General features: G+C 41.6%; 1 protein-coding gene across 1 annotated transcript in view; it reads left to right on the top strand.

Moving 5' to 3' along the window:
* Positions 1-524: 524 nt before the first annotated feature.
* PDE4B (phosphodiesterase 4B) overlaps positions 525-27,058 on the top strand; it is a gene marked incomplete at its 5' end in the record, with an annotated part of 158,459 nt that continues 131,925 nt past the window's right edge. The window contains one exon of the mRNA XM_082053483.1: positions 525-760. Within this exon, the coding sequence (XP_081909609.1) occupies positions 525-760 (236 nt within the window). The remainder of the gene's footprint in view (positions 761-27,058) is intronic.

Here is a 27,058-nt window from a genome sequence, read left to right as displayed (position 1 = left end):
AGCTACTGCAGCACGGGTAAAACTAATTCTGAATGAAGACGTTTTTATTAAACATACCGGGCCTGAATGAATTGGGTTATTTGGCTTGCGACAGGCTAGGGAATTCCTTGATTTTAGTAGTGCACGCTGAAAAATCCAGTGTGTTTTTTCTGTTTGGTACGTGAAGCCAAAGTGCTATAGGAAAGGGATTGATCGGGAGCCGGCTGTGATGAATTTTTCATGAGCTGGTGCGTGGGGCTGAATGGCTCGGTGTGGAGCTGCCAGGCGAGCGCATCGCACAAACACTCGGGCGCATTTTCAGAGGGAGAGCTGGGCTGATAAAGGGTTTTCTGACAGCCCCGGCTTATCGTCCTTCGATTTATGCTGCCGTTGCTTCAGGCAGCATTTCCATTTGGAGCCCAGCCCTTGTGAATGAGCGGGGTAAGCTCTGCCGATTTATCAGCGTTTCTAATCTGCGGCGGTGCCTGCGTGATGTGTTTTTGTGAGGTTTTCTGAATGGTGAGAGCTCACAGAACGGCTGAGCTATGACAGCAAAAGATTCTTCTAGGGAACTTGCTACTCCCGAGTCAGAGATTTACATAAGGACTTTCAAAGAACAAATGCATTTAGAGCTCGAGCTTCCCAAGCTGCCTGGGAATAGACCTACGTCTCCAAAAATTTCTCCTCGCAGCTCACCCAGGAACTCTCCATGCTTTTTCAGAAAGTTGCTCGTGAATAAAAGCATCCGCCAGCGTCGTCGCTTTACGGTGGCACATACATGGTAAGATCTGCTGGGTATCGGCGCGGGTTTGCGAAACAGTGTGTGGAGCTGTGCTTTTAGCAGGGGAAAAACGAGCCGAGATTCATGCACGGTACTCCCAGCAAGTGTTAAATGAGCAGAGCAGAAGGCAGCCCAAGTATGTATAATGCAGTGCCGTGACAATTGTCATTCAGCTTCTGTTCACCGGAATAAATCCAGCCCATTATTCATGTGTGCCGTGGTTAATCTCTGCTGAACAAAGACAGCAGCCGGTAACTTTCCCAGGCGTTACGTTGCTGTAGCCAGAGCACGTGAATTCATTTCAGAACCTGCAGGACGTGTTTTTTGCTTTGCCCCCATCAGCTCCGACTGCAGATGACTCCACAGAGCAGAGCGGGTGATTTGGGCAGGGTGCTCATGGAGTTAAATGCTGGAAAAGGCTTGAACTTCACTCTGAGAGGCTTTGAAACACTTTCTTTGCTGGCTACAAATAGCCTTTCAGCCATTTTTTTTCAAGGAAACTCCAGCTAAGAGTCTTCTTTTCCCTCCCTTCAAATTACTAACCCCAAATAGCCAATTTGCTGCCATCGCAGCTGATTGTGAGAGGCTCTGATTGTCACTTAACCTGGTTAAGCCATGCCATAAGCGCTAGTCAACATATAGAATTCAGGAAAACCTAGGAGAGTCTCATTGGTTCATTTTCTAAGTTTACTCTGTATGGGTCTCATATGGTTCACCTTGTAAATTCCAAAAGTCTCTATAAATATGCACTAGTCGACTGTGGGGATTAAATCAGAAAACTTTCAGTAACGGGAATGTTTTTAAACCCTGCTCACCTGTATCCATACCCTTTACCTTCCTATTCCATAGGTTGGACCAGAGGAGAGGGGATGCGACTGTCCCATTTGTAGCCCTATGAGCCAGATGTTTTGGGGTACCTGAGATACGCATCCTTTTCTGCTGCTTTTTAAAACAGAAGATTATTTTGAAATGACTTAGTTGAGTCATGCTGAAATATTTAAGAGCTGTATTTACTTCTGAAGTGAATTAACTAATTACTTGCTTAGGGTGACTTAATAGCTCTTAACAGTTTGTTCTGTGCTGTTAAATACAAGGGAAAACTGCAAACTTTGATACTGATAGAACTGGGATAACTGACTTTTAAAATTTTTTTATACAAAGTCTGAAATGCATTTGGGGTGTAGCAGCATTCAGTTCAAATTCTAGAATCATGCAGGCTTTCTGCCTTTTTTTTTTCTTAATCCACACAGTAATAACAGCCACCCAAATGAGTTACATGCTGTAAGGGTTTCAGTGTGTTCTTCAGCTTCCTCCAGCATTTCAATTGGTTGTAGTTGGTCGTATTTAGGCTTATAGACATTAATTCCCTTGAACATCTGTCATATCTCTCAGCATTGATACAATGGGGGCTTCTCATCTAACCCCCGCCAGCAGGTTTGGAGAAATGTGTGTTATGGAAAGACAGTGCTGCTGGGTATTAGTTGAGTAGAATGTGGTCAGACTCAAAGCAGGGTATCTGTATTGTGGTAAAAAATGTATATGCGCACACATATACATATTTATGGGTGTAACTCTACTTGGATCGATTTGTAAAGGAGGTTGGATTATTCCAGGTTCATTTTTAATGAAACAATGGAAGGTTCTTATCTTCGTTTTAAAAGTTTTTAATATCAGGTGGTTAAGACCTGTGCATAAGTGTTTTCACCTTAGATGAGAAGTAAACTATTGCAGAAACGAAGAAAAACACACTTAGAAGGAAAAGGTTTCAGGAATGTTTGCGTGTGAGTACGTGTTTAATGCAGTCAAAACACAGAGCAAATCCAGACATATTTTCAATTTGCTTTAGCATGTTATAAAACAGGAGAGAATTTAAACTATTTTAAGTGTGACACAACATTTCATTAGAGTGCCTGTGCAGCCGTGGTGCATATGTGTTGGACTTTCAGTTATGTAACTGGATTTGCTTAGTACTTGTAAATTTGTTGTGCAGTGCAGGAAACGCTCATCACCTGTGCTAAGGAAAAATGCCACTTACGTAAGATGCTCTTTTGTGTTGAGCTGGGGAGGAGTTGTCTGGGTAGCAAAGGAATTACCTCAGGCGTAAATATACAAGAAATCTCAACTACACAGTAAAACTAGGCAAGGAAATTAATTCATGCTGTTGGATATAATATAATGTATAACTTTTATGGCCTCAAACAGTAAAGTTCCTCAGTTTGGGGGTGAGCAGTATGATAAATCATCATCTTTCAGCACCTTTATCATCATTGCTAGTGTTGTTACTTGATGAATCTTCTGGTCACTCTTCTGTGCCCCTTATTTTCAGTTTTCTCTCTTCCCTTGTTCCTCTCCTTTTCATTTTTAACTAATTGCCTTTTCTAGGAATTTTCCTTCTTTTATAAGTGAATACAGTCCAACTTCTTTCTCCCGATCATGCTGCTGCAATCTCTGTTCTCACCAGTCTTCTCCAATATACACTCATCAGATCTTATTTAAAAAGACAAAGGATTAAAAAAAAAAAAAAAAGAGCAGATTTTTTTTAAAAAATAAGACCATGACTCAAATGCTTCTGTGCTCTGAATCTTTATTTTCCCTTGGATCCAGTTCTCACGGCAGCTCATGACCGACATGTCAACTCAGTTGCCTTCAAACATCTGTCAAGCCGATGCCTTCTGCTCCAAACCCCTCAAACATTTTACCACGGCTGCTGTTGCTGTGTCCAGTCTTCAAATGCCTCATTCATACAAAATAACAGCTCCAAAACTCTTAAGCCTTTGGTCTTTTTTCTCCACCAGAATCCACAAGTCTCCTTCTTTTCTTGCCTCCAGCATTTTGTCCTGGAGATCTTGAAAGCTCATCTTCTGTTTCTTCCTTTCTCATAATTCCCCTTGTCTCACTTGCATTTTGCACCCTTAGCCCGAGGACTTTCAACGCAATAGTTTTAAAAATGACTTTTATTTTCTACAGCTCTGCCATCTTCATTTTTACAGGTAATTCTGTACTCAAAGCAAGGTCCTTCTTGGAAATGTCTTGGAGGGTCCTCAATGTCTTCTAAAAGAAAGCAGAAATTTTCTAAGTGCACTCTGCTGCTTCTAATAGAATTGTATGTATGTATCTTGCAATATTTATCTTCAAGGTTATAAATAGTTCTTCAATAATGATTATACCACCTAGGTCACTTAGTTTCTTAAAGTTTAGACAGTCATAGGCTATGCTGTGTGATGATGTGATTTCTACACTATATTTGTTGTCTTAACTAAGACTTTTGTATTTGTATTTTTTTTTTCAAATTTATTCACATTTAGCTCTCACATTTTAGTGGTTTTAAGCCAGTTTTTTCTTTATACCTGTTATCTAGCTTACAAAGAAAATACACGACAGAACAAAATGGTGTACAAGGAAATTTTGCTCTGTTTTTTATTTTGATTATCCTTCAATGCAATTGAAACACAGACACACATTTGCTTTTTAAAATGTAATGTAAAATATACATCATATGCTGGCCTTAATCTTTTGAAAACAAGATTTGTTTTCATTACACAATAATCTTCAGTGGTGGAATTTAGTAAGCTAAATAGTATGGCACAATCCAGTCAGCGGGGTGGCATTTGAGTTTTTTCCAAGCCTGGTGAATAACAACTGATCGTTTTAATTACTTGAAGCTGCACAATGTACTGTAGGCATATCCAAGCTATCGAAAGATGTCACGTTTTGTTTTGCTTTCTGATCATCGTGCTTCTAGAACCAGATAAGAAAGACTTACCTACTGGCAACCCACACTTGGAATAGTGTTTCAGAAAATTCAGTTTTTGGAGACGGTCTACTTGAAATTGCCAAGGATAACAGAAGTTTATAGGATCTATGAATTTTTCCAGTCGTTTGATATGATAGAATTTTGGTTGGAAAAGACCCTCAAGAGCATTGAGCAGAGACCGACCCCCTGGCTCCAAGCTCCTTTCAGGCAGTTCAGAGCTCAGAAGGTCTCCCCTCAGCTCCTGTTCTCCAGAATAACCCCGCCCAGGCCCTCAGCTGCTCCCATCACACTTGTGCTCCAGCCCCTCACCAGCTCCTTTCCCTTCTCTCAACTCGCTCCACCACCTCAAGGGCTTTCTTGGCATGAGGGGCCCAAAACTGATCCCAGGATTCGAGGTTGGGCCTCCCCAGTGCCCAGTACAGGAGGATGGTCACTGCCCTGGGCCTGCTGGCCACACCAGTGCTGGTACAAGCCAGGATGCTGGTGGCCACCTGGGCATATGCTGGCTCATATTCAGCTGTTGACCAACACCCTCAGGTCCTTTCCATGTTCTGGTGGTGTGTACGAGTCACAGGACAGAACACGCTTGGTGGACAAGTCCCTGTTGGAGTCCCTGTCAGCACTGAGCCGTACTGTGTCCAGGGTGATGGGGTGACCTCTGCTTTCTGCTGGCATCCCGGACACCAAAGCTCCTGATCGGAGATCTCCTGGCCAGCCTCATGCAGTACTTGATCTAGAGGAGCTGACTTCTGCTTTGGAGCAAGCAGTGGTGTCTCTCACCACAGCTGGTGTCCCCCAGAGGACTATGTGACACGCTTTTGGACGCATTTCAACTTCGCTATAGATAGAGCAGGATGAATCTCCATAGTTCCAGTGTTGAGTAACACACTTGTCTTTACTTTGATGAGCTGATCTGTTCGTGTTTCTCACTGTTGATGTGATTTCAAGCTTTTTTTTTTTTCTTTTTTTTTCCACTTTGGAGAAATAGGGTGATTCTTTTGCTTTCTGGGGTTTCTCTTTTGAATGGGGGCTGGTATTGGACACACTGTGTTGCTCAGTTATCTACTGCAAGTCCCAGGAGAAACAAACTGGAGCAAGTAGGGAAGAGAATGGGGAAAAAACAGCAGGTCCCTCTCTTTATTTCTCTGTTGAATATGTCCTCCCATGTGTCCTGAGGAAAGCTCCTGAGCACTTGCAGGAAGGAGTCCAAAGGCTGTGAAGGTGAGGAGCGAATTGCTATTCAGAAATCAGGACACACAACCAGCACAGAACCAGCTGTGAAACCTTCACCTCTGTCCTGACTGCACATCTGGCCTCTCAACCCTGTCTACAGGCCAGAAGGGAGAAACTTCCTTCATCGGCCAGACACTGACGTGGGAAAACAGGCTGTGAAAATGCTCACCAGGTATTAAAGATTCAAGCAAAGTACAACAGATTATTACATTAGTGGTAATTTGATTTTGATAGATTTAGCCACTTCTCTGAGAGAGGGAGAGAGAGAAAGTGGTTCCCTTCTCAGAGAAATAAACACTGTTTCTGGAATTTGTAATACCTTTAAGTAAGTTTTTACTGTTTACAGTATGCTAATCTAGGAGGAACATAGATTCAGAGAGTTTGCTTGACTTACTGTGGAGGCTGAGACCTGTCTGGAGTATCCACGTCCTCCAACTCTCATACACAAGCTAAACTATAAAGTTAATGTTTTCTGTGCCAAAATGGTTTCTGAAGGAAGCCTTCCTGTTGAATTTAGCTTTATTGAAAGCTGTGTTGATGTGTGAATCGCGCATTGCAACAGCATCTCCAGATCTGGGCTGCAGGTTTCTAGGAGGCACAGTTTCCCTCTGATGGACTGGTTGCCAGGACAGACAGACAAACCACAAATGTGTCTGCCACACGATTTATGTGATGTACATTAGCTTCACTCCAGATCTGTACATTCACTGGTCCTTCATTATTTTTTTTGGAATATTTTTTACCTTTTTTTGTTTCTGAATAGCCACAGCTTGCTCTCCTCAATGCTCTCCATGTTTTTTGTCTGTCACTTTATGAGAGCATCCCATGGGTTTCACAATGACAACATGTTCACCTGTCACTTGGTGTAGTTTGAGAAGCTGAGTTTGTAGGTTTTTCTGTAATGGTCATAGTCTAGGCATTGTGCATTAGCCAAAATTTCATTCAGGTTAAAGCACGGCCAATGTTCTCAGCAGAGGAGAGTTAAAGCAGCGCCACAGAAAACGCTCGGCTGATTCTGCGATGGGCAGATTCGCAAACAGAGATTTGGAGAGGTAGATATAACAGAGCAGATCTGGGAAGTTACGGCGTGAAAATTACGGTTCTCGATTTCCTCTGGGATGACCTGAATGGGTTTGATATACAAGATGTAAAGAACAGACCTGAGCTCTACTTGGGAGGTGCTGCAGCTTTTGCCAGATTTTGGGAGGTGTTGCCTTGGATTAAAGTGTTTGGATCCATGTTTTTCATTAGACCTTATAGTTCACCTCTTCCCTTTTATACTATACTGTCCAGTCTGACAGAAAATATGGTGCTTTATGAATCAATAGGCAGCATTGCCAGACGTGTGAGCTCCTGTCTCAGCACAGTGTGAGGCTATAACTGATAATAAATAATAGATATTTGTGAAATGGACTGAAATAGTGACACACAAGCATAATGCTGAAGTAAAATGAGAAGGCTGGTGCAACAGCAGCTGATAATGTCTTGGGGTAAAATATTGCCATAGTCAACCATAGAAAAAAATATTAAAACGAAATGTGGTTTTATTTTCCAATAAATACATGCACAGATTCAGTCTCTTCAGATAAACCTCTACCACTGGGAAGCACCAGAAGAAAACTTAATAATATATATATTTTTAAGTTTCTCAAATTCTTTTGTTCTCTCAACATTATAAATAGGTATTGCTGAGGGGCAGAGCAGATATTAAATAATATAAGAATAGGACTGCGGAGAAAATGCAATATATTAACTGATTTATTTGCTTTTTATTGCAAAAAAAGCCCAACAAACCTTCTTTTATTTTTTTTTTTTTGATTAGACAAAACACTGGATTGATCTGTTTCCTCCTGATAAACACAGACTTTCCTTGTGCTGTGGGGCGCTATAATACACTCACATTTTCCTCACCGCTGGGATGGTGCCCTTAAAGAGGAATCAGGTTTGACACAGGTTGCTTTGAGTTTTGACTCTTTCCAATGAAACTGATTGGTGAAAATGTGAGAGGAACTTGGATGAGAAGGCTGCCAGCTGGCATGGGCAGGGAAAACGCTGGGGACATGGATATTTTATTATTTTCTTTGTTGTTGCCATAATAATCTGCTCCATTAGGACGCTGCCTACTTTGCTGCTGTCTAGAACTAGTTTGGACCAGAAAAGGAGAGTTTTCTGGGTAGAATTAGGATGCTTGTGCTCACTAGAACTGAATTTAGCTTTATGTGTTCAATGTAATGTAGTTTAAAATCCTTTTGCCTTTTTTTTTTTCTTCCTAAGCCAGCAAGTTGCGTTTTATCATGACAGAGCAATTTATTGCAGCGTTCTCCACAACAGATTTAAATGCTACGGAGGCAAAACATCTGCCCGGCAGTTAATGGAATTAAATGGGAACCATTTTATCAATTTACCCTGAGTCAATCCAGACTCATCTGGAGAAGGAGCTTTTGTTGTAATTCCAGTAGCTCCATGAGTCCGGCGTTCTGTAGTTGGGTTATTGCTGCGATGATTTGCCACCGTGCAGTTGTGTACAGTGTGTGATGCATCGTGGTGCAGACCTCAGGAAAGGAGCCTTTATTCTCAGTAAAAAAAAATGCACTGCAGGTAGATTCCTACATATGCATAGGCTGAATAATTTCCATTTCATTGCACATTTGCCTTGGTACAGTAACTTGTTGGATCCTGGTTTATTGATTTCTGACGTAGGGAGCTGTCTAGACGTTGGCATGGAAAATTGAGGACGTCGAACCATCTGAGAGGAAACATAAGGAGACATTAATCTCATTTTATCAGTGAAAGAAAGAGAGAAATTGATTTTTCTCTCAGCTCAGGCACAGCTTTTACACTGATATAGGTCAACAAAATGCAAGTACAAGAAAAATGTTTAAGAAATTACCTCCTTTTATACTTTTACCATAGTATTTACTGTATGTTCTTGAAATTTGCAGAATACAGTTTGTAAATGAACAGTTACTTGCTGCCTTTTCAGTATATAAAGAGCTACCTGAAAATTAGAAGCATTTTGTACCGCTGCTTCCTTTCAAAAAGCTTTAATGAACCCTGCTGACGTTGTACATATGCAGGTAATAATTGCATAATGATGGACAACTTCATTAGGTTAGAGGGAAAGTTTTCTTTCATAGCAAGAATGCAAAATTAGCTCTTCCGTTTTATTGGGTTCGTTATTACCAAGATAATTGGAGGGTCTGAACCCGTATGGAGCCCAGTGAATTCTGGAGGTCGCGGCACAGAAATGAGGTCTGAGGGACGTCAACACCGTTCAGTCCTTGGAGGTTCAAGGGGATTTTCAGATCTCTGTTCTTAGAACAGAGTCAAATTATGTGTTACTGTTTAAAATTAATTTTTATCATAGCCCTAATAATCCAGTTATGACTGAAGTCCTGTTGCTGCGTACTGCAGCATTTCTCTTTTGCAAGCAGAGAAGACAAAATAGGGTAAAAAGAGTTACCAAAATATACAAATTAAAACCATCCTGTTCTATATTGCTTAGATAAGGAATCCTCTTGCTTATGTATGGATTATTTTAGTTTGTATTTTTTCTGAGGGTGATTGGGAAAGAATGAAAAACAATCAAATATGACATGTGGAAATTCAAGAAGAGGTTGACAAGGAAGACAGAGCCAAGGCAGAGGAGAGGGTGGGAGAGGAGGAAGGTCCGGGCAGGACACAATTTGAGGATGACGCTACATCGATTCTAATTGGCGCAATCACTGTTTGTCACGAGCGTGTCAGACTGTCCTTAGGCAGTTGCAGTTGCTGGAGTTGCAGACCAGCGACGCTGGAAAAGACAAGACTTTGAAGACACGACCCCAAGTTCTTTCAGCCCTCCAAATCTGACCATCACCTCTGGAACTCCCTTTGCATTCAGGCTTTGGAGGCAGTTTTATCTGTTTCTCTCAGGACCTGGGTTAGTAACCTACACACTTATTACCTCCAGCGTCTTTGCCTCTGCAAGTGGTTGTGAACACTCAATGAATGCACTGCCAGCCTCAAGGGGGCTTCTGATACCACCATCTACTTCTCAGTTAGACCTGAGTGCCAGCCTTCTTGGTTAAACCAGCCTCAAGAGATTGGAATGTGTGTTTCCCGAAGATTTGTAAACATATATGCAGACTATTACTGTTCAAATGTTGCAGAAAACAATGTGGGGACTAATTTACCTAACTAAGGAAGGAAAATTAAGTAAATCCAGGTCCTGATGCTATTCGTGCAACACAGTTGAACTTCTGGGAAAATAAGCAATGCTCAGAGCATGAGACACTTCTGTTCCTTATCTTCAAAAACTAGAATTTTATCCTAAAAAAATCAAGTTCCCATGAATTTTCATAGCAATAGCATTTGCTTTTAAGAGCCTTAGGCTGTGTGATCTGGCTGAAGTATTTGCTGGAGACATATGGGTCCATGTTGTTGAGAAGCTGCAGAGCCCTGTTCTGGTATTCTAGATGTATTTCATAATGCCAGTGTTTTCCTGTGAATATTCTAAAAGCACAATGTGGGTAATACAATTTTTTACTTAGGTATCTCTGCTTATTTAAAAGGTTCTCAGCCTGTTTTCCTTATTCTATCCTCTCTCAAGCAAGTTAGATGGGTCAGAAATTGGTATATTTGTATAATACCCAGATTAGGCAGGTAATCCTAGGGAGGCTCATTTTCTGTGAGTATTCAGTTATTCCAATCAGGAGCACTTCGAAATTGCTGGATTCCCTGCGGGCTGTCACCACCATAGAGCTCCAGCATCCTCACTCAGCATCCCTTACTGTGTGCAGCTGGTTTGCTTGTGATCATCAGAGTGAAGAATATTCTGCATTTAGGTATTTCTTTGTGGTTGGCTTAAGCAGGCAAGTTTTCAAAGCAGGTAGTAATTACACACTTCTTACACAATCATTATGTTGGCAAGGCACAGCCACCCTTTGCTTTCAAGGGTTGGGCAGGGAAAAATTTAATGAAATATAACAAGGGAAAGTGTAGAGTCTTGCATCTGGGTAGGAGCAACCCCAGGTTCCGGTGTAAGTTGGGGAATGACCTGCTGGAGAGCAGTGTAGGGGAAAGGGACCTGGGGGTCCTGGTGGACAGCAGGATGACCATGAGCCAGCCCTGTGCCTTTGTGGCCAGGAAGGCCAATGGTACCTGGGGTTTATTAGAAGGGGGATAGTTAGTAGGTCAAGAGAGGTTCTCCTTCTCCTCTACTCTGCCCTGGTGAGACCACATCTGGAATATTATGTCCAGTTCTGGGCCCCTCAGTTCCAGAAGGACAGGGAACTGCTGGAGAGAGTCCAGCGCAGGGCAGTGAAGATGCTGAAGGGAGTGGAGCATCTCCCGTGTGAGGAAAGGCTGAGGGAGCTGGGGCTCTTGAGCTTGGAAAAGAGGAGGCTGAGAGACAACCTCATTAATGTGTATAAATATATAAAGGGTGAGCGTCATGAGGATGGAGCCAGGCTCTTCTCGGTGACAACCAATGGTAAGACAGGGGGCAATGGGTATAAACTGGAACAAAGGAGGTTCCACTTAAATTTGAGAAGAAACTTCTCAGTGAGGGTGATAGATCCTGGAACAGGCTGCCCAGGGGGGTTGTGGAGACATCTCTGCAGACCCACCTGGACACATTCCTGTGTAACCTCATCTGGGTGTTCCTGCTCCGGTGGGGGGACTGGACTGGATGATCTTTTGAGGTCCCTTCCAATCCCTGACATTCTGTGATTCTGTGATCTGAGTACCAGTCTGTTTTCCACAGCTCTCTTCCCCCGTAGGGAACGTGTCATTTTACATTTAGGTCTGTGTTGTCAGGCTGGATCCCCTTAACAAACTGTTTGGTTGAGCTGCTGGAGGTCAGAGGTGGGACATGAAAACAAACGGCTCTTGCGTTGTCCCCCCGGTGTCAGTAGACCGGGCAGCCTCCAGCCCTCGTTGGCCGTGCCGCTCGCTTTGCCAGCGGTTTGCCGTTGAATTGAAGTGATGTGTGCGTTCAGTAAACATACTCATCAAGAGGTCATGGTGTATCCATAAATTATGACAAGGCAGCCTTTTTTATTTGATACCGAGCTCCTTCAGTTCCAGAGAAAATTGATGGAAGCTGCGAATGCTGCGTATTTCTGAATCAGAGCCACTGAGACATTATGTATTTATTTTTCTCTCAAAGACAGCTGGTAACAAATGATATATCATGTCCTTGCCACAAAAACCCCCACACCTCAAACTCCAAAAAATCATGAAAGAACTCCATTGTCGTTTAACTCATATTTGCAAGATAAATACGCTTCAGTGTTGAGATGAACATATGAGGAACAATCCCCAAGAGATCTCTTCCCGTCATGTTGGTAAGGAGATGTAGGTGGCTACGTTGGCATAGTGGCAAAGAAGGAACAAAAGAGAAGGTGGTCCAGGATGGAGAAGGTAACGCTAGAAGACGCACATTGAAAGAGAAGCTGGGGTGGTGGGAAGCTCACGCTTTGTAGCAACATGGTCTTGAAATGACATTCAGTATCTTGGAGTCTCTGTAAGTCTGGGATGTCTAGTTGGCTGCTGCCTTTTCTTACAGCTTACAGTGTTAATTTATCACCTCCGTAGACGCAGGATGTTTTCTCCCACTCTCTGCCTACAACAAAATCACCTTCCTAAGTCACCGAGACCTAAGGCTTTACCTTATTGATGAAAATCTGCGCTACTGTACTTGAAACCTGCCTCCATAAGGAAAAAAAATAATCTTTAAATGTCAGGCTTTGCTGTTTTTACAGCACATCCCAGCAAGAAGCTCTTGTGTTGCATTCACATTTGTGATACACCGCATTCTCCACCACAGACAGTTATTAGCATTTGTCTTCTACTTGTCAGTTGTTATTTTACAAGAAAAAACCATTTTGTAATAAGTTGTAAATGCTTTCGGTTGGTCGGCCTGTTGTGAACTGAATGTGAATCTTCTCGAGCCATGCTTGGAAAGCCTTGGAGGTGTTTTTTGAGAATAGTCTTGGTACTTTGGGTTGGAATTTCATTTACTCACATTCTGTAAACTGGGATTCCACAGACAGAGGAGTAAAAAATGTCAGGACTCTGCTTTGTAGGACAGAAATATTTTCCGATAGGTTGTTTTATGCTATTCAAAGCTTATCTCTATTGTTTAGGATTCATAGAATATTAACCACTAACAATATTTGACAGCGTACTCCCTTTGTAGTGTACTCGCTCAAAATAGCCTCAAGGTGGACTGGGGAAATGCTTTTGGTTTTAATGGTTGGTTAAAATCATTTAGAATTCATTAAAAAGACTTAAATTGGTGTTAATTCATGAAGTGAAATTTGAAATATATTTTGAATTAAGATCATGGATCTGTTCTGTAATAATAGATGGAGAAATTACAATTTCTCCCCTTGGCTTTGAGGTGACAATTGTATTTCTGTGTCAGAATATTCCTGTTAATTCTGATCTAGATCACTCGCTCACCATCACCTCTATCCCTGGACCCCCAAATATCAGGCCTGGCTTTTTACTCAGTCTTTCTATTAGTTGAATAGCCTTGCTCTTTATGTAAATCTCAAAAGAACAAGAAAATTGAGAAACCGTCATCTTGGTTGTGTGCTGGAGGGATAAGAGATGAAGGAAGAGAACACGGCGGGGGCAGTCAGGCACAATATTGAGATTTGTATTAGTAACTCCAAATAAAGAGCATGGAAACAAACTCCAAAAGAGATACAGGGCTGATGTTTGAAAAACTCATTTAAAGTTGTGCGTGTGGCAAGATAAAGCAAATGTTCCCAGATCTCCGAGTGATGCGATATGTCAGGCTTAGCAGGCAGAAGTTGCAAAACCAGGAGCATGGTGTTAAGTTTGGAAGTTGTCTTGAGATAAGGTGACTAGATGTTCAGAAATGCTGTCAACAGGAGAACGACTCGTCCCCCCAACTGGTGACAACTGGTGCCATCGACCTGCAGGTTTATGTCCTAGTGTGACTAGTGTTATTTTCTTTCTTTTTTTTTTTTTAAATTTAATTTAGTGAATATCATCCAAACACACACTGTATTTCCTTGTTAAAAATCTAATTTCTAAGTTGTTAACGGTAAAATTGCTCTCGAAAGAAAGGTCTTGGCTAGTTTCTGATTTCTCTTGTTAATATGTTAAGAAGGTAAAGAGAGAAAAAATTCAAATTATTTCAGTTCTTTAGGGAATCTATTTCCTATGTAATAAACACCACAGGTTTGTTCATTCAAATGTGCTGGGGTGGAAACAGATTTCTTGGTGAAAGAGCAATTGCTCATTGTGAACAAGCAGCAGCCATTGTCAAATCCTGATTTTGTTCTTTGTAAACTGAATGGTCCTGGCCAGTAGTGATACAAACCCGAAATGGCATTGCCTGAGGCAAATCATACCCTGTCTAATGTATTTGATTTTGCAAAGATAACAAGCTGAGTTACATTTCTGCTTTCACTTTTATTAATGGTTCAAGAAAAACGAAGGCAAGAAACTGAAGCAGATTATTAAATCTGCCTTTTATTGTGGTATCACTGAAGGTAAAAGGTAGTGATGCCTTAAGGAATCTTTTGGAGAAAAATGTAGAATTTAGTGTTATATAGAGAAAAATAGAATATATAATGTATTGTTTTTTAGGTTTACAGCACCAGGGGGTTTTGGTAGAGCATTGGGTTAAATATCTAATGAATAATTCAGGGTCACTAATTTATGAATGCTGTCATATAGACTAAAAGCCAACTTCCAGGGCCTTGGACCAAAGAGAATAAATACAAAGAATTAGTTAAACAATGCGCAGACTGCGAGGTTGGTGTGTTGGGAGGGGACGCTGCCATCAGCCCATGGACCTTCGAAGGGCATCAGCTCTTGGCCGTAAGACGGAATGAGTTAATTCTGATAGATTTTTAAATAGCCAATATTAAAATCACCAGAAGCAGTATGAGTATGAATAAAGCACCAAGTTATATGAGCAGAAGCATTTTGATAGAAGCACACGGGTGGACGTTGGGACCTTCGTGACTGTAATTCTGTGAGATGGTTTTACTGACCCAAGTGTCGGACCCAGTTTTGATGCTGCACTCATGCCCCGCGATACAGAACCGGGAAACAAAAGGGAGGATGTTCCCCTGATGAGCGTGCAGTCTTAATTAACGAGCCTGAACAAAAACAATTAGCACACATAAAGGTTGAAAAGAGATGGGAGAGAAAAAAGTGAAGCTTAAACAGGGACAAAGATTAAAGCAGAGGTGTTAGTTTTCAGTAACATTTTGCCTCCACTGAGAAGCTCACACATTATTCCAAATGCTTTTCAGAGCTGCAAGTGCCCTATTTTCATCCTGGATCTCTTTATCTACATTTTCAGAAATTTAAATTTTGAATCTCAAAGCCAAATAAGGCATTTCATAGACAAAACTGTGCATTGTAACCTACATCACCTTCCCAAGCAGACACATTTTGAAGGCATTTTGGGTTTAGAGTAATACAGAAATCTCTAAACCCAGCAGCGTGTTGCAATTGGAAATAACTATTTATTTTTCATTTCAGTGTGACCCTAGTGTAGGCAATGATCTGATATTCCCCATTTGACATAAAGACCCTGGGTTGGAAATCTTGTAACAATGGAGTAGATGTGCTACTGGAAGGGAGAACCGTTCACAAAAATTACAGGTAATTTGATCTGAGTGAAAGGAAATCGTAACAATCACTTAAAATTTCAGAGCTGTTCTGTACCCTTCAGTTGGCCTTTTTTTTGTGGCAGACATCTTCAAGTAACTTTTTTTTTTAAATATGTGCTGGTACAATTGTGGGTTTGGGGCTCAATTTTATTTATTTGTTCATGTTTTAGCAGCAGTAGAGATTTTGTTTTGGTGGTGCTCTGGTCTTTCCTAGTGCTTACTGAGTCTCTTAGGATCTAGGAATCAGGAAAGTGTAATGGTGAGAATTTTGTGGTGTTGAAAAATTGATCTCTGCGGCTTCTTGCAGCTGAAGCGAGTTTGGCTCCGTGCACTGAAGTTAAATTGATGTGATAACTGTGACTGGTTTTGTCACCAAAAATTCTCGCCTTGAGCAGGATATTAAAACAGGCAAATGAATTAAAACCAGAACTGCTACTGACTACGCGTTTTTATTTGACTTTCTTAATCTCTCTCAACAATTAATTTAGCATTATTTAGGTAGATTGGTATTGTGCTGTCGCTTAAATTAAGCCATTGTGATATTACTTAGCATGCAGAAAACATCCTTCCAAATTTTGAAAAGGTCACTTCTGTTAATCATTTCAGGAAGGCAATAAAATATTCTAGTAATGACTCAGCTGAAAGGAATAACCAAGATTAAAAACTTCTTAGTGCTTAATAAGTGTGATATAAGGGGCCTTTGCTGCAGCGGTCGATGGAAGACTCAAGTGTGTGCAGCTCTTTGGTAGTTTTGATTAATTTCTGTCGTCAGCCCTTGTGACAAAGGTATTCAACTAACCATGTTGTACAGCTGAAGAGTGTCATTTGGGGAGGGGTTATTTGGTACATTTTCTAATTAAAAGAAAGGAGATTCATCGTGGGTGAGGTATTAGACTCCTCAAATCTCAGGTGTTTGCTATGCCAGGAATTTGTGGTCGAGTTTGAGCTCTTAGGGAGTTCGCTTTGAGTAAAGAGAGAAATTCTGCGTATTGCAAGCCTTCTCATTTTCCAGCTGGGTACCCCAAACTGGAGTCAAACGATGTATTTTTAAGGCTTTCATCAATAACATTAGTATGTCTTTTGTGCCACTGGAAATGGCATTCCCTTGGGGAAGGAGGAGCTGATACACACTAAAAGAAGGTTTGAGCACCTATGAATAATAGGTACCTAATGTAACCATTCCTGTTCAGGAATTATTACAAATATATTTTCCATGAGATAATTTCTTTATTGAAAAATTGTCACAGGTCTCACAGGAACGCGATCCTATTTTTACTTTAAGACATTTTAATAATTTTTAGTCATCCTTTCAGGATTGCAAAATTATTGTTGAAAATAATCCACTAACCTTCTCTACAACTTGGTATTTGTGTTAAATAGGACATATAGTACAAAGAACTGGCAAACTATGAAGTAACTCAAAGTTATTTGGCCATGCCACTAATGAGGTCTTTCTCTCACCCCCGAATTCTGTGAATCCAAACTAATGAGGGGTTTTTTAGCTTACAGAACACAAACAGAATAAATATAGAAGGATTTAGCATAACATGCATTTATTGAATTTTTGAATGTCTAGCCCATGTTTAATTGTATTTTTATATACCAAATAATTGTATTTTCTATATACCAAATGATCCTGTCTGTGCTTGTTGAGCATTCTCTTCTGCACAAGCTTAACGATACTCCGTGGGTGCACTGGGGATATTCTGGGGATGCACTGGGGAAACTTGGAGGATGCACCGGGGATACTCTGTGCTTGCAGTCAGTGAGGTGAGAGAAGCTCCTCGTCCAGCACAGATGCTGCCCAAAAGGTGCCAAGAGTCCTGTTCCAGGTATAAAATAACTTGTCCTTAGTGTCAGAGCTTCAACTACTTGATGGGCTATTCATATTTAGTAAATATTGTGGTCTAGAAGCTTATTCTAATAGCCTACACTTCTGCATTTCATTCCAATACTCCTGGCAATGCTTTTGTGTTTTACCATTCTAATATGTTTTCTTCCTTCTTGTATTAATGCCTAGAAACAAATATTGATAATCAGCATAACTATATTAGCTATAGCATGCCTAAAAGATGTTTTCTTATTTTAATCTTTCTTTATACTAATCCCACGGGGCCTTTTATGGTTGTTTTCTATTGCTTTTCAAACCAATCTGGTTTCTCCGTAGCACAGACTGTCATTTCAGGTGTCAACCCTGTCTTTGTTTTTCTGTGCCTGGAGTATTCATATCATACTAATTTTTACTGATAAACAAGGGAATTTCTAGCATTTAGATATACAACCTAAGGATTCCAATTCCATTTGAGTGTCCTGCTGTTCTTGTATTTCTCAGGCTAATGCATTTTCCTGTACATAGTTTGTTTATCGCAGGTTTTAATCAGCTGTAGCGTCTATTTTTTGTTCCTGCTTTTACCAGTCTGTACTTTCTAGAGAGTGTATGAATTGACATTCCAGCTGAGGTGGAATATATTGACTTCGCTTTTCTAGTCTTGCATTTAATTTTCAGAAACATGGGGGACATCTTCATACCTTTAAATATTTTAAAGATACTGGCTAGCTTATTTAGCTTTTAAAACAATATTTTTCATTCCACTGCAATAATCCTTTCCTGAACCGGTTGGGCTGAGCCGTTTTGATTGGTGTGACATGTGTGGGCCTCCTACTGCTACACTTGGATTTACGTTATGTGCACAAGATTAATCTCCAGGTCATCAAGTTTAAGTCTTCTGAGGACAGATTGAGAGGGATTTTTCTGGGATGAATGTTTCTGAGTTGGTGTTTGTACAGAAAGTGCCTAATCAGCATCGAGATGGTGGTTCTTCTTCCTCCTCACCCGTGTGTTTTGAGTTGCAGCAGTCCTGGTGTGTGGCCGCCAGCCTGCTCGGGGCACAGCCGTGTTGTTTTGTCCCCAGTGTCCCCGTGGGAACTGGTCACATTGCTCTGAGCTGCTGATGGAGAGCGGCAGGAGTGGAAGTGGCTCTTCGCTCCTGTGGGGCTTCATCTCGCAGCGTTGGTGAACATCATGGTTTGGTCTGAGGAGCAGGGTTATCACTTGGGTTCATGCTTTGATCATAGAATCATAGAATCATTTTGGTTGGAAGAGGCCCTCAAGATCATGGAGTCCAACCATTAACCCACTCCTGGCACTACCCCATGTCCCTGAGAACCTCATCTCTGTCTGTCCAGCCCCTCCAGGGATGGTGACTCCACCACTGGCCTGGGCAGCCTGTTCCAATGCCCGACAGCCCTTTCTGGGAAGAAATCGTTCCCCATATCTTGGGGGCTTGGATAATTTCAGGGCTTTGGGGACTGGAAGCAAGACCTTTGGTCAGACTAGATGCTTGTGGAGCAGGTGAGCTCTGCGTCCAAAGGGATGTGGGTGGAGGAGACAGGCCGATGGCAGGAGGAAAGAGCCAGGAGAAGTTACATACATGTCTCACGTTGACTTCTTTAATTTGGAAGCAGCATGCTTCTGCTTCTCTAGCCTGCTGCAACCTTATTTTTAAGGTTTTGGGATTTAAAATACAAATTTTCCTGGGGTGAGTCCCGGAATGCGAGAGGCAGCGTTGCTCTGGGACATGTGCATCTGCAGGAGCTTGTGTTTTGACAACTCCCATATGTTGCCACCTACACAAGGAAATGTAATTTCTGCCTAATCAGCCTTGATGCTTCCTCACTGAGAACACTCGTGTTTCGCAAGGCACTTTACTGTTGACCAGTTTTCCACTGCTTCGTACATTGTCGTTCCAGATCTGTCATGTCATTTCTAGGGTCTGCAACAACAGAAAGGGTTTTTTTAAAAATAATTATTTTATTTTTTTCTTTCTTATTGGCAGACCGGTATTGCAGGGCACTGTGCTATGATTGAAGCATGAGTGGACCAAATCCAGTAGCTACACCAACTGCTGCTTAGGCTCATCTACTGTTTTTAATTGGTCTTAATAAGGTTTCTATTGTCCTGTGGATCATGCTGTTAAGTAGTGCAGTGTGTATTCTTCGTTTCTTCATTCTCAAAGTATCCGTGTATAAAACAGCCACAGTTTAAACCGCAGTCCCTGACAGAGCACTGCTGGATTTTGGGGAGCTCAATTTAATGACTTTTGGAAAACAATGTGCTTTTCAGTCTAAGCAGTTAATGCATTAACTTTTAAGGGCTGAAAATATCGATGGAGTACAAGTGAAAATGGTTTCAGTTTTCTTGTTGAAGTAAAAATTGGAAATTTGGCCAGTCCGAAATCTGAGTTGCTGTGTGACTGTGGGCACTTGATGATTGCTGGTAAAAATGAGGCTGAAAACCAGAAGGTTGCACCATAAATCACAGTTCTTTGTTCTGCTCCCAACACAAATTAGCCGAACTGCTGCCTCATTTTGCTGGGGCTGGTTTTGGTGCCTATTGCTTATGCTTTTAACACAACACAGCATGAGAGGTAACATGCTATTTCTGTGATGTATTTAATTTGTACGTTTTTGAAGGTTTGTAGTCATCCCATAGGTTATTTTCTGATTTTAGTTGTTTTTCACTAATGGAATTAATACATATTGCAGATTCGGATTGTTCATACATGGATGATTTGGTTTTGTGAATATTGCGGTCAAAGATTAGGGGCATCGACTGTACCTGGTTTGTTGACCACCAGTTGAAACCATGGAAAGAAGACTTGGTAGATGCTCACTTTCACATAACCACAATGAGCAATTTCCACCTGGCTCTGGTGTAACTGTACATGATGAGAAAAGAGGGGGAGTGAGTGCAGAATATTGGAGAATTCTGCCACATCTTGGCTGCTGACACCCAGCATATCCCAATGATCCTCAGCTCCTTGGTGGAACGATGTCGACGGTTTATATTGTGGGGTGACAATAAAACCGTGACAGATGTATTGTTAACCTCCTCTTCCCCCCTCCCTTCTTCCTTTCGCCCCTCCCTCTCCCCCCTTCCCACTAAGGATAGACGATCGGGAGGGAAAGAAGGACAGAGAGGAGAGAGTTGGAAAAATTAAAAATGTTTTACTAGTGCTACCAATAAGAATAGAGAAAATAATACAAAATATACAAAACCAATCTTGAAAGTCTCAGCAACTGCAGAGCCGGCACCCGAAGTCCTGGACTGGACTCTACAGCCAGCCGGAGCTGGATTCAGTCTCTCACTAGGCCTCAGTTCGCAGGGACAACTAGCAAGGTCCTCTCCTAATGTCGGCCATAAGCAAACGGGACGAAAAGGGAAAAGAAAAGGGATGAGGTCCTCGTGATCTCCCACTTCTATATGAGGTATTCACGTGAATGGAATGTTATACACTGTCGGTCAGTTTCTTGGTCACCTGTTTCTCGTTGCCCCTCTAGTGAGATGTCCATCCATGCTTATCAATAACTTCGCATTTCATTGCTATGTTTACCAAAGCATGTGTCTGGTTCTCCAGGAAAATGCAGCTAATATGAAGGCTTTAGCTGACAGGCAAATTCACTAAAAGAGAAACTTGTTTTTTAACAAAACCAGGACAAGCAAACACCTCGCTGTTGGTTCTCCTGGCCACCTTGGGTTTGCAGGGACCTGTCAGGTGAGGAAGGACTTGTCTTGGTGCAGCTTCTGCCTGTGAGTGAAGCTGGTTGTGTGGGACACCCAGTGTCACCCAGTGCCACCTCCTCTGGCCAAGGCAGAAGGAGAAACTCTGATGAAGCCTGACAAGCCTCCATTGCCCACCACAAAGCGGTGGGGCGTGCTGGAAGCAGAGAGTCACGAGAACTGTATTTTTTATTTTGTTTAAGCGTATTCATGGCTGATTTTTCCCTTTGAGAAGCGTGACTGTTCAGATGATTCACAGTTACTTGCTTGTAGGAATTTCAGCGCCCCAGAATAAGCAATGACAATAGAACGTTCTCATGTTGCGGCTTGTTTACTTGAGAAAATATTCATAACGCAAATTGTAACTCATTAATCCGTATGCATCTGCTCAGCTATAATTGTTAAATTAATTTTGGAATATTTTTAGCCAATTTCATGGTTACAGTCTGTGTGTAGACATCACACTTGAAGAATGCTTGCACCAAAAAGCCTGTACTTGTGCTGAAAAGCTGAGCTGCTTTAATATTGAATTATTGATATTAGGCCAACAGAGTGGATTAGATACGTTTGCCTAGAGCGCTAGAAGCACATTGTTTTGTGCATTGTAATCTGTTACAATAAAAATTTTCTTGTTCTTGCAATACATATCTCTATTTGGCTGCCTTAGCAATATTTTTGCTTGTAACCTGTGTCCAGAAAGGCAAATACAACATTGGAGAAGCCCGAGGAAACATCCTCGGAGCAAATTGCTTGTGTTTCCACATGTTACTTTTATGAGATGTTACAGGATTTTCCTGTGAAAAACGCACAGTAGACAGAAAGAAACAAGGTAAGATATTAATCAGAAAGGCATTGGCTTTTGTGGCTGGTTTTAGTCTATATATAGAATAACAACAAAGCAAAACGTTGCATTTCTAGTGGTCATCCTCATGGTCTGGAGATGGCTAAATGCAATATGGTCACACTGAAGTCAAGTGATAACTGATGCTTTTTTGAGGTTTTGATCACAGTGCTTGATATTATCATTTTGAGAAAATGTGGGTGTTTTGAGATAGTTTTCACTACTGCGAGTGGTGACATTAAAGCTGCAGAACTGTGTCCAGTTCAGGGACCTCGCTGCGAGAGGAAGAATTTGAGAGAATCTGAAAAAATAAATGGCAGCAGAAATAACAAACATTGCCTATCAGGAAAGATTAAAATAATTGGTATTATTTACTCTTGAGGCAATTACTTTCTTTTAGTTACATAAAAAGTTTCAGGAGAAGGAAACTTCTTTCTGTATGTGCCACAGATAGGGCAAGAAATAATTAGCAAGTCATGCCGCAAAGGAGGTGATGAGGCTGTCGAGATCCAGAAAAGCTTTGGTGGGATGAAGGATGACGAGAAGTGAACTCCATTGCCTCGCCAGGCTGTAGGGTCTTCAGCCGGAATAATTTTTTGAGTAAGGCTAGAAAGTTTTGCGTTGAGCTGAACCTGCTTTGCACTGTGGGAAGAGACCAGATGACATGTTGAAATTGCTCACGGGGATTTCTGCTCGTACAAGAGGTATGGTCAGTATTCAGGGGAACTGCTGTGACAGCACTGAAAAATACAACATGAATAGTAAAATAGCAGGAGTGAGTGAACAGAAAAGAACATTTATCTCAAGCAATGTTACTCTTTATCTATTAAAGTCCCTTTTTTATGCAGGCGTGTGAGTATAAATTGCATTCTACTACAGAAAAACAAGAGAAACGAGACATCTGGTAACGCTACTGCTGAGTAACGATGTTGTCTACATTGTTGTACTAAACCTCCCACCTTTGGTCCATTTGGTGTGTGTCGGTACAAGTGACTGTGAGGTATCAAGGCTGTAGCTGCACTGAAAAGAAGCTGGGGAGGGTATATAGTGCAGTGAAAATGGAGGATTCCGGCTTCCACATTACTGATTTTATGGAAGTTCTTTTCCTTAAAAATCTCTTTGTTTGCATTTCTGGTTTTGCAGTTACCCTATGCAAAGTCTAATGGGTAATTGTGATTAAAGTCAATCCCTCTTTATTCACTGCGAAGGCGAAAGGCACCTTACGTGTGTGTCTGTTGTTTCCAGCCATAGGTCAGAGTGGAAAATAATTGCGGGAAAGATTGATGGTTGCAGTTGCGCAGGTCGCGGATCCTGTTTTGGTTGCCCCGATGGTCATCCGCAGGGTGACTGGCCTGGGGCAGACTGATGGAGCTCCAGGGCACACTGTGCAAATCTCAGATCCTCCAGGTCTCTTCAGGGGCTCATTTGATTTGTTAGGTTTTCTTCTCTCTTCTGACTCAGAGGTGCAGCTGTGATCTCTCCTGCCTCCCTTCTCCAAATATTTATCATCTGTGGTGTTGGGAAAGCTCAATTCCATTAGCAGCACCTCCGTGGTGCGCATCCCTTCTCCCTGATGAGACCAAAGTTCTCTCTCCAGTGTAAGGGGATAATCTGTGAAATTTTCTTTTCTTTTTTTTAACTGTAGATCCTTAATTAGAGGAGAAAAAAAAAAGCGCCATACTTGAAGGAGACAGTGCAACATCTGCTGTGGACTAACAGTAGTGAAACTGTTATTGGCTTCTTAGGTTTTCCATGAGAAAAAATGCTGTTCTACTGCAAGGTTCTTGGGGTTCTGCAAGGTTCTTCTATTGTTCTTCAGGCTTAGTTTGGTCTTTAAGATCTGCCACCTTGATGACTATAGGAAAAGCTGTTATAGATCATTTTGGTTGGAAGAGATCCTCAAGATTGAGTCCAACCATAACCCACCCCTGGCACTACCCCATGTCCCTGAGAACCTCAGCTCTGGTCTGTTCAACCCCTCCAGGGGTGGTGACTCCACCACTGCCCTGGGCAGCCTGTTCCAATGTTTCACAACCCTTTCTGGGAAGAAATGTTTCCTAATTCCTAATGTTCCTAATATCTAAGTTTACACGTTAGCAAATAATGGTAATAGGAGGCTCAATAAGAGCAAATCTGGAGAGGAGAACAGTGGTGAAGAACCAGTGTCTACAAATGTTCATCCTCAGGTTTTTACTTGGGGCTGGTTCCATAAGCTGAGGGCCCGGTGGGGGCTGGAGGGCCCTGGGTGCAGCTGGGAGCCTCTTCCCGTTGGGTGTCCCCTGAGAAGCTCCAGGAATATGGGGTATGAACCTGGTGACGCTGATTGTTGGACCTGGATCGCGGTCCCTTCCAGGAGCAGATACACGAGTCTTCTGCAGAAGGTAGAAACTACAGCAACTGTTTCTCCAAGTATTTGTGTGCCTTTCATGGTGGCATCTGTCACCTGTATTTCTTCTTCTTTGCTTACAATTAAGTTGAAGGGTTTTTTGCATGATACAGTATGTGGCAACTGGTGTTGTGAGTTGCCTTTAGACTGTCACCTCAAGAATATTAACTGAAATAAAAAGAAGATGAGGTGGTCGGCTACAAACCTGCTACTACCTGGTTACTATGGCAGTTAATGAGGGGACCATGGAAACGATAGAGTCCGTATTTCGTAGCTGCCACCTTTAAATTGGGTCAGCAAGGAGGGGCAGAGTCTGGTGGGAGCCTCTGTGCTATACATTGAAATGCTTTGGGTATATGTGTCTGTGGGAGGCGTATGGAGAGGAGAAAAAGCCCCAGTGTGGTGAGGCATGAAGGGGATGCTGGTGTTAATGTAGGGCATGGCTTGGCCTGTTAATAAAACAAACAGAAAAGCAACCAAACGAAAAGACGACAACACAAAAAAAACGCAAGACAAAACACACAAAAAAACCCACTAAAAACAAACCACAAACCCCAAAACTAAACTAAACAAAACCACAAAAAACCCACCACCACTACAAACCAACCAACCAACCAAAAATACAAAAAAAAACCCGAACAACAAGCAAAAAAGATCTCCCAAAGAGGAAATCTCCCTAATAGTCTCATGCCCCCTCAATTATATTCAGGTTGTTTACACAGAAGGAGTGATTGTTTTTGTTTTTAAATCTGTTGTAGCTGCATCTTGTCTAGCACTTCAGTGAGAACGAAATTCCTTCATTCCAATTGTTTAAGTAGTGTCCTGTGAAATCCTGATAATTATGAATGGAATACCCATTTTTGATTGGGTTGAGAAGCGGGCGAGTGGTACAGCTCTCCCACGGGGATTTTCCCCTGTTTGCATTATTGGTGAATTATTTCAGTTATCGCCTGTGTCCCCAAATCTCATCCGTATCTGGCTGTAGAGATGAAAATACTGTTACGAGTACAGCAACTGTTTCTCTGTAATCTCATTGAGAAGTTCAAGTTTATATTCTGTTTACTATCCATGCCGGAAGATATATACTTTTCTTTATTCTTTTTTTCCCCCTGTTGTTGTTTCAGAGAACGTGCAGTTGGTCAGGGACATATGTAGGGCTGAAAGTCCAGCCCTCTGATGTCAAAAACACCAAGATTTTTCACAGGCAAGATTTCATTTCATAATTGTTTCTGCCTAAAGTATCAATCTTTGTCTTGTTAATCTAATTCTTGGGCCTCCTCTTGTCTTACAGACTAGAATAAAAGGCATCTCTCTGTGATAGCCAGGAACACTTTATGCAAGGTTCATTATAATTTCGGGGATAATCCCTCACTTTGATGCCAGCTGCTCTGGACAGAATTGAACATACACCTACCCAGGTTTTGAAATACAGCAATGTTACATCCTTAATAAGTTTTATTTTGCTAATAATGCATCTTGTGAGGCAACTGGCAGCCTGGATGAATGTAATCACTTAGGTACCAGCCTCAGTCGTGTATTTCTTGATTGGTTTATTTTTAATTTAATAGAACTTGTGCTGTGAACCCCAGCCAAGCCATCCTTCTTTTCTATTAGTAACACTCATGTTCTAAGTATTTTATTATGAACGTTATTTGCTGTCACTCTCAGGTTTATAGCTGCTTTGCTTCATGTGACATGTTGTATGTCCCCTCACCTAGGAGTTGATTCAGTAAAACAGTCATGCAGTTTTCACTAAGAAATTTTATTTTTTTTCAAATTAATTACATATGTCATGGAAGTTACCTGCCATTTTCAAGGATTAAAACAAAGATTATTTCTTTTAGCTGTCACCATGTTGTCTTACAAACCTCTAAATGTCATTTATATTATGGAGAATTTCAAGGGTATTGCATTGGATAGGATAGGATAGGATAGGATAGGATAGGACAGGACAGGACAGGACAGGACAGGACAGGACAGGACAGGATATTTCTCTCCCTGCTGTGCTCTGGCATCTTGTTGTGAATGGAGATCCTGATTTTTAAACAAATTATGTTGTTTTCAGATGGGCAGGATCCTGTTGTCTGCGTATGTAGTAAAGTTTAATGCAAACAAATCAAGAACAGTAGCCAATGATTGCGTATTGCTCTGGGTTAGCAATAACGAGAAGTTATTTGGGGCATTTATTTGTTTTGGAGAATGAATTCTGATTTGTTCCTTTTCATTGGAGTGGATTCTCTAGGGGGAGCAATTTCAGAATGTCCCGTTCTTCATTAAGCAATAATTCTTACCAGGGACAACGTTGAAGACGACACCTAAAACCACAAACACACACAACAGGACTTTTAGTGTTATTTGTAGTGCTTTAGAAAATATAACATTGGGAATTTTGACCTTTAAATATGTAAGGTTTGTGTCCTTTTGATATTGAAATTTGTTGAGCGTTTTGATTGCGGGGTGACAATAAAACCATGGCAGATGTATTGTTAACCTCCCCCCCTTCCCCCTTTGCTCCTCCCTCTCCCCCCTTCCCACTAAGGACAGGCGATTGGGAGGAAAAGAAGGACAGAGAGAAGAGAGTTGGAAAAATGAAAAATGTTTTGCAAATGGGTTGCAAACTGGCTTAGGGAGAGAAGCCAGAGAGTGGTAGTCAATGGTGCGGAGTCTAGTTGGAGGCCAGTATCTAGTGGAGTGCCTCAGGGGTCAGTGCTGGGGCCAATATTATTCAATATATTCATTAACGACTTGGACGAGGGAATTGAGTGTACTATCAGCAAGTTTGCTGATGACACCAAGCTAGGAGGAGTGGCTGACACGCCGGAGGGCTGTGCTGCCATCCAGCGGGACCTGGACAGGCTGGAGAGTTGGGCGGGGAAT

This window comes from Streptopelia decaocto, assembly GCF_964273445.1.
Source record: "Streptopelia decaocto genome assembly, chromosome: 5".
Taxonomy (NCBI): Eukaryota; Metazoa; Chordata; class Aves; order Columbiformes; family Columbidae; genus Streptopelia; species Streptopelia decaocto.
The sequence above is the reverse complement of the archived record's forward strand: the minus strand, read 5'-3'. Positions and strand labels throughout refer to the sequence as shown.